The 12,078-nt window shown below is 36.1% G+C and overlaps 1 protein-coding gene across 1 annotated transcript in view; it reads left to right on the forward strand.

Annotated features, from left to right (window-relative positions):
• Positions 1-12,078, forward strand: part of POU6F2 (POU class 6 homeobox 2) — a 551,204-nt gene that overhangs the window by 249,503 nt on the left and 289,623 nt on the right. Inside the window, exons 3-4 of the mRNA XM_045828318.1 lie at positions 5,875-5,966; positions 9,219-9,447. Coding sequence (XP_045684274.1) covers positions 5,875-5,966; positions 9,219-9,447 — 321 coding nt within the window. The remainder of the gene's footprint in view (positions 1-5,874; positions 5,967-9,218; positions 9,448-12,078) is intronic.

The following is a 12,078-nucleotide window of genomic DNA, read 5'->3' on the forward strand; positions in this document are numbered from 1 at the left end:
TACAAAATTGAGTTTAAAAGAGTCTTTGCCTCAAAAAAACTTAAACTCTTGTGGACATAGCAGTACTTAGGAAAAATCCATACCCCAAAGCTCCCTATATGCCAACAGTGTGTCATGGAATTTTGCCTATGTTTGATGACTCTCTCATTTTGTATCTCTTTTTTGAAAGGAAGCATTTATAGAAATTGAGACCTTTGCTTGATTGGATATTATAGGACTTCAGCTCTTCTTTTATTAGGTGGATGTAAAAACAATGATTAAAAAATTGTTGGAGGAAGACTGAGTGAGATTTCATAATAAAATGTGTTTAAGGAGTCTTCTATACCAACATAGACTAAGTCTACATGTACAACTCAAGCAAATATTGACTAATTTTGGTAAATATTACAAAAACATTTTCAGATAATCAAGTCCAAATAAGAGATTTGTAGGGTTTCTTGTTTTGCTTTATCTAGATATCCCAGATCTCACTTTGACTTTTCATGCAATCTGTGAGGCCTTTAAATAAAGATCAGCAATTAGGAACACTTAAGACCTAGACCCCTCACAAAGAGAAAACAAGACTTCCCTCCTCTAGAGGCCTGTTAAGTTACCTGCTAGAAGAAGAAAGGAGTACATTTTGCATAATTAATGTAATCAGACATTCTCTGTTCTCCAGACCTCAATAGGTGAAGTTACAAGTACTTGACAAGAAAACTTACAAAAATATACAAACCTTTATGTGAATAAATGAATGTTTGATTTTCAAGTGTAGTTAATTACTTTAGAGTCTCCACTTCCACTAGACTCCTGTATAGTGTTCTGTACATAAATACGTGTGTGATCAGTATTGTAAAGAACTTCCCACCAACAATACAATTTGACAAACATTGACAATGTCTCTGAAAAGACTTAGAAACATCTTCACTAAATGCCAAGTCCCTCCTTGGCATTTAGTAATCTTGAAGAAATTGAAATAAAAGGAAGTTTAATTGAGAGGGGACTTTTGCCCTGCTTAGTTGGGTGCGCATACCCAACATAAAATAATGCATTCAACTGTCCATCTTATAATAAGCAACCTTTGCATCACCTTACTCACTGGTGAAAACCACAAACAATGGGTAAGAAAGGTATGAATACCAGGAAAAGCCGAGGGATCCCTGCAACGTTCACATGATAATGTTTGTGCTAATGCATAGAGGACGGAAACCCAAAAGCTCTCTGCAGAACATGAGTCATTAAAAATGCATCAGTAATTAACAAGAGAATATGGTGCATTGAATGGAATGGCATGGCCACCACATGGGAGAAGGTACAAATGGTTTATTCAGGGTGAGCAATTCATATTTGCAATTCTGTTTCCTTCTCAATGCCTTGGTCATTGAATCTTCTTTGCAAATGTAGTGGGATAATGCTTCAGAAAGGAGTATACCCTCTCAGGATTAAAAATGTTTTGTTTGTTTCTTAAAATGACTTATTTAGAAGTCAACTCCAAAATGGGAAGAGTATAAAACTCTATACTGGAGTACACATCTATCACACTTTAGAATAGCTAAGCAATGCTGAGCCTAGTTTGCCTTAGTTAATGAAAAACCATTATACCAAAAAATAAAAATAAAAAAGTAACTTGCTATGAAGAACAAGTGATGGTCTCTTAGGAACTCAGACCTTGAGTTGGGTGGGGAAGGTGGAACTTGTGAGGCTCTCTCCTCAGAAAGGCACTGAAGGGAGGAGTCCAGGGCCTCAGTACCACCCCTCCTGGTTCTGCAGGTAAGTCCAGTCTCTCCAGAGTAGAGTGATCTGCAGGCAGCTTTACAGGTTTCAGATGTGAGATCCACACTGGAAGGATGGTGTTGAATAAACCAGTGCTCTGACAAGTGAATATTTTAACAATTAAAGTAAGTTTTAGCCTAGTTTACCAGCCAAAATCCTAATCGATCTTCCAGTACCTTCAAAAGATTCCCTGTATTTGCAGAGAACTAATTCCTATTACATAACTATTTTAAATTTTATGTTGTGATACATCTTGAATCAGTTTTTATACTCCTTGAATTAACAGTCAACAAATCTAATTACAAAATAAGTATATCTGAGATGATTCTTCTCCTTGCTAAACTATAAATCCCCCAGGATTATGATGGAAGAATGTTCCAGGTAAAGAAACTTGGAAAGCCAAGCAAGTAATGCTAGCTGATGACCCACCAGCTGCTCATAAAACTAATTGAATATGCATCTTCTGCATAAAGCAAATTCAGACTTGCCCCAGCAGTCTAAGCCATTATTTTCTCTCATGGTCTTCAATCACTAGTGGAATTTTATAAAACATGCATGGGAGCCACCTCTTAGATGATCTGTTAGTAGCCTCATGAGAGATGTGAACCTCTGTGTTCAAAAATCCCTGCAGACCATTCTGATTCACAGGCCTGGGTAAGAACTACTGGTCCAAGCCAGGGTCTGTGTCAGAATTTGGAAGCCATTTGGCAGTGTCATTCTGTTATATTTTCTGATCATGCTACTGTAGACTAAAAGAAGCATGATATATGAACATCTCACTTTATAGGCTCTTAAAGGCCCAACTATTTAGTTCCTTTCCCAACATTCATTAAATGGTACAGAATATGGAGTTAGGGTCGTGTGTGAGGGAATGAGCATTTGTACACATAGGGACAGGAATATGTATTGAGTTGACTTAGGACAGATGAATATTATAGGCAAATTAAATAACATTAAGTATTATATTAAATACAAAATAAATCTTGTTAAATAGTGATAGTCAAGAGAAATAGCAGATATGTGACAAGTATGCATTGCTCCAAAAATTTACATATTTTCTTATTCAATCTTCACAACAGCAACCCTATGAGGGAGGTACAGTTATTTTCCCAGGCTAATAAGAGGAGGTTAATACATAAAGAAGAGGGAAAACAAGCCCAAGTTCACTAAGTAGTGAAGTGGCAGAGCTAAGTTTAAATGCAGGCAGAGTTTAAAATTTAAGAGTCCTTGCTTTTAAACTATATATCAAACTGTTTTTAATATCTAAATTGGAATTGACATAGAATTTGCCCATAAGCTCATAATTTAAAGATATTTCCAAGGTTTATACCAAACAGTAGTAAATAGGTAGATATCAATACCTCTCTTGAAGGAATTATACCACCCCCCAAATTAAAAAGCCAAGCCTCTGTTTCTATTGGGTGATTGTTCAATCAATATGAATAAAATGCCTACACTAGGCCTGGGCATAAGTGGTGAACTAGTGAAAACAGTCCCTGCCCTACTGGAGTTCACAGTTGCTGCCTGAAAAACACTGACTGTTAAATTCAGAACAGAACACAGAGAACTTTCTGGACATTCTTGGTCTCCAGAGAGGTAACTCTTTTCCCAGGATCCTGGTCAGGAGGAAGCTACCCAATCCATTTTAAGTTCATATTTTCATGCTTGTGCCTGGGGAAATAGCTAACCTCAAATTCTTTGCTAACATAGGCTAAGCACTGCTTCAAATCTCTCTGAAAACCTTAGCCATGTCATTTATTCATCTAACTGTTGGATTCTTCCACCAGCTCTGGAAAGACCCCTGACTTGGGAGATGCCTTACAACCAGACAGATTAGTTTATGGTCCTACAAAGTTAAACATGACACATGTGTTTGTGACAAATGGAGATGTGCATTAAAAAGAAACATTACTTTTTGATCCATGCAGGAAAACATACATAATCTCTTCTACAGCCTGTTAAAGACATCATTTTACACATAAAATTGGGTGCAATTGCCTTGTACTGCACTAAATATGGTTTTTGAAAAAAACAAGCCTTAGAACAAGCTGCTCTATGCCAGTGAGGGTCTCCAGCAGTAGAAAATAAAATATAAGCAAATATGCTCTGTGTAAAGTTATGGGTAACAGACATATACTCTTGTTGACACAGTGCCTGTATGGGACAAATCCTAAACTTTATAATGGGATGTCATCAGGAACACGGTACAGAATGGGTATGATACTCGTGAAAGAAACATGAAACTGAAGGGCCTGGCATAGTATAGAATTTTTTTAAATTAAGGTATATATTTTTTAATTGTGTAAAGTGTTTTTTCTCTTTTTCTATGCATTGTAAAACTCTCTTTTCACAATCTGGTGTAAATATCCATACCTGGCATATATGAGGAAGCAAATAAATTTTTAAAACATCTTCAAAAACTAAACTGGGTTTTTAGCCATTTGAAAATTTACCTAATCTGAATATTTAACCAAAAGCATCACTTGGACCTGGCTAGTTCTATAAAAGGACATAAAACTCTGCTGACAGTTTTAAAGTAAAAATAGGACTTGGATATATGAGGAGAGAGTGGTGAGATTTAAAATGCCTAATACAGCTCCCAGTTTAAAGTGCCCTGCTATATAAGCACAATAAGTAAATCATATACAACAAATTTAGAAGAAGGGTCTCTCACACATTATGGGAAAATTATTGGCATCTTATAATGGGTCATCTTATCCTTGTTATTAAATGACAGAAATCATTAAAATGCCAAAATATTTTGACAGAATTCGCTTTATAAAATGTCAGCAAGTCTGTGTTTTTATTAGCTTGTTCAAAATCAATTTAGAAATTTCAATAGAATGCTTGTAAGTATTCCCCAAGCAATGTCTAGTCCTGACTTTCTGCACACAAAAAAATTACAAATTAATCAGATTTTCAGATTTCTGCATAATGGCTTTGCACATTTATTGCTTAATCCCATTATAAAATGCCATTATGATTGACACATCGCAGTGGAGATAGAAGTCAATTGAATAATATGTAGCAGTCAATTTTATTTGTAGCTTAATGTGTTGAAGTATATTTCCCCACATTTCCATTATTTATAAGTCTGTCCCTTTGGAGAATATATAGAAGAATTTGTTTTAAATGAACCAATAATACCTTCTTTAAAATTTATAAGTGTGAAAGAATCATATCTTTTTTCTTTGTCTTCCATGGCATGCCAGTAAACAGAGTTGTCTTCCACATGCTCTTCATAGGACAAATATCAGGAAAGAGAGTCTTGTTAAGGATGGCTTGGAATTGGATTTAAACCATCAAGAAAATAAAAACTACCAACTAAAACTCTTCAAAAATTGCTGTTACCTCTATTTGTTTGTTTATTCATGTATTTATTGTTATTGCCACTATCGTACCTGCTATGCTTTATCCTGAAACAAAGTGCATAAACCCACACAAAGAAACTATAATGTTTAAGAAAGCTTGAAAGCTCTGCTATTTTGGTGCTATTTCATTTTTCATCCTTTGGTGTTCAACAGGATTTCAGCAAAGGAAATATGTGTTCTATGGTTAGCACAGTGGGACTCCCTGGAGTTAATGTGGGACTCCTGTTGTTTCAGTTAGCACCCAGGAAGTTTGCTTAAAGAGTTCTATATTCTTTTTTAGGTGATCACATAAGATGACATTGAAAAAGGCTTTGTTTTTAGGAAAACACATTCATAAGATTCATTGTCTGAAGGGTGTCTGGAAAAAGGCTTAAGCATATGATAACATAGTTGTACTTGATCATGTCTGATATCACATTTCCTCTGGCTTTGGGAAATCAGATTAGCTGTAGCCCACTTATGCATAAAGGGTGCAGTTTCGCACACAAACGATGCATTGTGGTACCCCATGTCAACTGATGCACAGTACAAGCCTGTTAGCACTACTGATGATAGTATCATTTTCCCTGTTGTCATAGCCTACTACCTCCTGGAATGACTTTGACCATCATTAGCAAAATTTATACAGTTAATAAGTGAGTTGAACACTGGAGCTTTGATAAATTACTCTGGCATATCATCTGTGCCTTAATGTTATGTGATATACAGGTTGGGTTGTATATTAAAGGAGTACCTCTCTTTTGAATTCCAGGAGCCAGAGGAAACCTGGCACTATCAGACCCAAGTACTCCAGACCAACACCAGGCCGGTCAGACCCACCCCCCATTCCCGGTTGGGCCACAGGTCAGTATCTTTTAACAACACATTAGCTTGCATAAAGGATGATTTAATCATGTAAAGAGCCAAATAAATAATAATGAATTAGATCTAATTAAGTCTAACAGAGAAAAGATGGTGATAAATATCAATATGGGAAGCTGACTACATTATTTATTAAATACCATCAAGAAAAAATGTGTTTGCAGAACTTTTCTCTTTTTTTACAGGAAAAAAAACTGGTTTTAATCATTTGGAATCCTGTTTTTTTTTTTCTTCTTAAGACCTACTACAACTAAGCTATTGGTTGCCATGTAATTTTCTAGAAAGTAAAACTTTAATGACTGGATTGTGAAGAAAATTAAGTTATTTCAGCCTTACTATAGGCATTTTTGAAATATAAGATGTGATCTAATACAAAAGTTAATGCAATTTTAATGCAAGTTCAGCTTATTGGGTTTGACAATATTGTACATCACTTACAGCCTCTGCATTAATAAAGAAATACATTCATTATTTTTTAAAGTCTAATATTTGTTTTTTGCAGCCCAGTGTGGTTATATAAAGATATAGAACACAATCACAAAAGGCTGGGCTTTTTTTTTCTTTTTACCTCTGTCATTCAGTGTGAAGCTTTCAGAGTTCACCCTAATTTTATGGAAAATGAAGCTGATATTTAAGCCTTTCTCTCTCATTTGCTGTCAATTTTGTTTCTAGAAATTTCTTATTTCTCCACACTTTGAGGGCTCACCAGTTCAAGGCTTGAAAACCCAAGTTTAGAGCTTGGGTTGGTCTTGACTTTCTTGTTCCAGCACCAGCAAGTCCCTTGATGGCCTTAAATCCCAATATGCATCTTGGATGCCAAGGGCTCAAGGACAGAAATACTGGGGAGATATGTACTCTCTTGTGGAATCCCAGAGAAAGTTTACTGGAAATCTCAGCAACCAGCTTTTTCTGGCTGTTTCCTTTCTGATTTCACTTTTATAATACTGTGTGTGTTTGTAAACTTACCAAGGGTAGTATACTCTAAGGCTTCCAGGTTATATGTGCTGCACAGCAGACCCAGATGGTGAGACGTGGTAGATGCCGTGAAAAACTGGAGAGTGCATGCCTGACTTTAAGCCTACAAATTCCATTTAAAAAATGCTATAGGCCAAAACTCCCAAATCTGTGGCCTGTATATAGTCTGAGGACTGCCCATTTCCCTGCTATCTTGAATTACTTTCTTCAATGATATAACACCAGCCATTTAAGAAGTTTATAATTTTTTACTTATTTTAAAAATATATATATATTTATTTTTGTGCTTCAGAGTACTTTAAAAAAAGCACAGTTAATCTGGGTGAATTTGGCAAAATATGACAAATATGTTAGGAGCAAGGCCCACAGAGCCTAGAGAATGGTTCTACAAAACTAGGCTGCATGGAGTCCTAGGGCTTCTTCAGAGGGCTCCCCAGAAAGAGCCTTAAAGGAAGACTTTAGGAAATGACCAGAAAGTGGGCTCAACCCTCCTCCATCCCATTCTGCAAATAAAGCAGCCCCATTTCTCTAAATCTTCTCCATGAATTGAGAAGGTGTAATTAGAAACAGGTGCAATGTGGGCTCTGGAGCAGCCTATCTGGACTTGAGTCCCCAACACCCACTAGACATGGGATTTGGGGCAAGTTACTAACTTCTCTGTATCTCAGTGATGGGATAACAGTTAATACACATACAGTGCACTAGAATAGTACTTGGCTGTTAGACACTGGGCTTTATACTCTGCCTTATTGAATTACCATTTACTTTATAGAATTAACACCAAAAACTTGAAACCCTTCCGTAAGAGTTTTATATTGGTTTGTCTAAAAAAAAATGGACATGGCTCACAAAGCTCCCACAATGGTGCAGTGAAAGTCCTGGATCATCTGGCTTGGCCAGGGCAGGAACCCTGCCTATGTCACCCTGGTAAAGAGCACTCTCCAGCTCAAATATGTCTGATGCCCAGAATATATACCTATAAGACTGCCTTTCCATGTCAAACAATGACAATTGGCTAAATAGTGGATATAAATATGTATTTTAATGTTGTTTTAACTGAACATAGAATGTTGGAATTATAACAAAGGAAATATTTAAAACATTTTATAATTTATTCTCATTAAATATTTTTGTTTTTCTCAAAATCTTTTTAGATCTTATCATTATACATATACAAGATAATTTTCCATTTTAAAAATGATTTCATTATTACTTGCTTAATCATTTTCCTTTTTTTGTAAAGGATATCAGCTTTTATTTATTTTTTTTAAGATTTTTTAAAGGTTTTATTTATTTATTTTTAGAGAGGGAAGGGAAGGAGAAAGAGAGAGAGAGGGAAACATCAATGTGCAGTTGCTGGGGGCCGTGGCCTGCAACCCAGGCATGTGCCCTGACTGGGAATCGAACCTGCGATGCTTTGGTTCTCAGCCCGTGCTCAGTCCACCGAGCTATGCCAGCCAGGGCTTCATTTTCCATTTTATTTCATGTATTCTTATAAACTTTTTCTATTTTTCTAAAAATATATCAAAGTGATTCATTTTAAAGACTATGTAATATCTTACCAAACTTAGTACTCTAACCATTTGTCAGCATTTATGTATTTTAATATGTAATACATACTTTCATGCATTTATCTTTTTTCTGTTTGAATTATATCTTCAGCCTATATCCTAGGAGTATATTCTGAGTCAAAATGGGATGAATATTTTGTAGCTATTGATGTGGATCTCCAAATTGCTTTCCAAAAGGTTATGACAGGGTACATGTAATAAATCTACATAATAGTGTCACTATAGACTTACCAGCACTGAGTAAATCTTTCATATTACTTTTGCTAATTTAATAGATGAGAAAAGAGTTTAATTGCTATTTTCAAAATAAGAAAAATTCCACAGATCCCAATGAATTCTTTCTGGAACAACACAGAATAAATTAGCAAAGTTTCAAAATTATAAGGGTAGAATAAAATAAAACTGCATTGGAAAAATAACATATAAGTGTAAGGTGTTATTTTTAAAGGTATTTGAACTCCTTAGAGGATGTTAGGACCAAATGGAATTTTTCAAAAATATAAGTAAAAGGCTATTTCCATTTTTTTTCTACCAGTCAACATGTTTGTTTTTTTTCTGAATTAGAACATGTTTATTTACTACTTGTCCAGGAACTTTACTGACCCTGCATAAATAGAAGAAAAAATGCTCTAAGGCCTGTATCTTGGTTTCACTGAAAACTGAGCTGGGATTATCTGTTTCTGTGCAGCCACTTCTGACAGCACAGCAGTTAGCCTCTGCTGTCACTGGTGTGATGCCAGGAGGCACACCGGCCCTCAACCAGCCTATCCTCATCCCCTTCAACATGGCCGGACAGCTAGGAGGCCAACAAGGACTGGTCCTCACACTGCCCACTGCGAATCTCACCAATATCCAAGGTCTGGTAGCAGCAGCTGCAGCCGGAGGCATTATGACTCTGCCATTGCAAAATCTACAAGGTAAGTCATTGTGTCTGTGTGCCATGTAGGTCTCTGTCCACTGGCCAGTTTTTTTCTGTGGAGGACAAGTACCCCAAGTGTTAAATGTGGTTCAGAGCTGCTTCCACCATAAAGAACATAGAAAGCTTATGTAAGAAGCAACATTTCAAATTGTCTTGGGAATCCTTAGCTTGCTCAAGCCCTGGGCTTTATCAGTCCTTATTTCCTAAAATTAATTTCAGGTATTATGGAAACATTTATGAGCAATCATCATCAAAAACTCACATTTAAAAGTATTATGCTGTTACTTAAGGACCTGAGATACAATCTCATGAGTTCTTCAATTTAGCCATCTTCAACGAAAGGTTAGACATGACTGGTTTGTGCATGAAGTGGTTGAAACATCTTAAGAAAGAATCCATTGGAATAATTAGTTTAATTACTATTGTGTTTATTAAGTATATTTCAGTTATAATTATTCAATGAAATTATATTATTTGAAATCATAGTTTATTATGAGAAAAACAGACTCAACTATTGAGCCTTTCTGTTTACATGAGCACATAGCAAGAGTTGAATTCTAACTTTATTCAAAAAGAGTAGTTCGTTTGACATTATGAAGGCTATGACTTTTCTTTAAGAGATTTGTTAACACTAACTGATAAACTTGTTTACAAGAGATTCCCTGAGAGAAAATATTTTATGATAGAAAATGACTTGAATATAATTAAGATACTTAATAAAGAGTAAATAAATTTATTTTGGATTAAGCAAAGGTGTTTTCTCTATTGATATAAATGTTAGTGACTAAATTTCTTTTTGCAGGGTGGGAGTTTTGGTGGGTATGTTTTCAGAACAACCATATAAAGTAAATTTTTAGTTGGTCAGATGTCAGTGTTCCTAATAACCTACTAAATTGGTCAGAGCATCAGTCCACAGATTAAGAAATAGGCCAAGTAAAAACTGATTAACTCTTGACTCAAACTTCTTAACATACTATTATGTTCTAATATCCCATCCACTGTTGCCACTTCTTGACTTTTACTTTAATGTTTAAAACAGCCTCTCTTCTACCATTAAATTGTGCCAAGAAAACCACCATTCATAAATTGTGCATGCCCAGGACACATAAATGAACAAATTTTGGTTGTTTCAAATTTGAGAGTGCCTGGGAAGCCAAGATCTCAAGATTAAGCAAATATGGCAGGAATAAACAAGGTGAAAGCAAAAGCAACACAGTGTAGGGAGAGACTTTTTAATGTAGGTTCATGATGAAATCTTAATGAAGAAATGGGCATTATCGAAATGCAGTCTTCTATTTGGAACATTTGTACTTGTGGGAATATTGGATATTATAAATAAACATAAGCTTGTGGGGTAGGTCATGAATTAATCCTGCTTGGTTAAAATGGACACCAAAGTCAGAGTTCAAAAAACTGGGCTTGTTATATCTTTATTACAGTTTGGTATTCTTAGGGCTTTATTACTTTGTTATTTTAAGGGTTCAGAATTAGTTACTGGTCCAGCATGAACTTCCAAACTTACATCAAGTTTCTCTCTCTTTCTCTCAATATAAAATTTAGTATAAGCTTGTAGTTTGGAATTTGGTTCATTTTGGTATCTTTGGTTTCATAAAGTAATCCTAAAGTTTAGCTCTCTTTATTTCTTTGTGCTTCTCACATAATTTCTCTATGGCCTCTTCATCAGAAGTGTATTGGAATTGATGGCCAAGACCTTGTCTACTGTACAAGCAGTAAGGGAACATGTCTCTTGTTTCCATCTTTAAAATTCCAGTGATGTTGGGAGGGGGGGCCAAGGTCACTCAAATGAAACATGCCCAGTTGCAAGTCAGACAGTTATAGGAAAACTTCCCAGTTAGTCTGAGTACTACAGCCCCTCCCCAACATCCTTTTCTTTAATATCCTTATGAATGAATCTTAATTTCTAAAACACTGTCAGGATCCAAGAGAGTTCTGTCTTCCGGCTTTCTTTGGCCTTTCTGTTCCTTTCATATCTTTCCACATAATTTCTTCATTACCCAGACCTCACTAGTCTAAGAAATGACCAGCCATCCTGGTGTCCTGAGTCTGGGGGTTCTCTTGGGACACAGGACATTTACTGTGAAACCAGGAAAGTCACAGGCAAGCCAGAAATAGTTGGTCACCATGCAAGGAATCCAAGGGCAGTGAGGACAATAATAGTGAAATGTCTCATATCTCCAAGGTGCTCAAGATCACTGTCTACCACCTGAAGGGCGGTGCCAGTCAATTACTTTGTTAGTCCAGTGGTGATATCACCACCTTTAGGGAACCAAAGACCTTGACAATCCTCTTTCAAAGACACCAATATTATAAATGGGCTACACAATACCTCAGAAAGAGTCCTTATACACATTTATATAGTCAACAGGATAGACTTCTCTGCCCCCTCCCTATGGTCCACCCCTAGACAATAAGCACAATAACGTTAGCCTCAGGCTTGTAAGAGTCTTTGGAAACAACCAGTAAGTCTTTCTGCCTGTAATAGATGCCCAAACTTATCAGGTGGTTTTATAAGACAGATTTGATGGGTCAGTGTGAGGGGGAGGGATTTAAGTGTTAAACTCCTAGTATGCAGTAGGGCCTGCTTCCATATGGCAGGCTTAGTTATGGA

This window comes from Phyllostomus hastatus, unplaced genomic scaffold, assembly GCF_019186645.2.
Source record: "Phyllostomus hastatus isolate PE091 unplaced genomic scaffold, TTU_PhHast_1.1 phas_scaffold_78, whole genome shotgun sequence".
Classification (NCBI taxonomy): domain Eukaryota; kingdom Metazoa; phylum Chordata; class Mammalia; order Chiroptera; family Phyllostomidae; genus Phyllostomus; species Phyllostomus hastatus.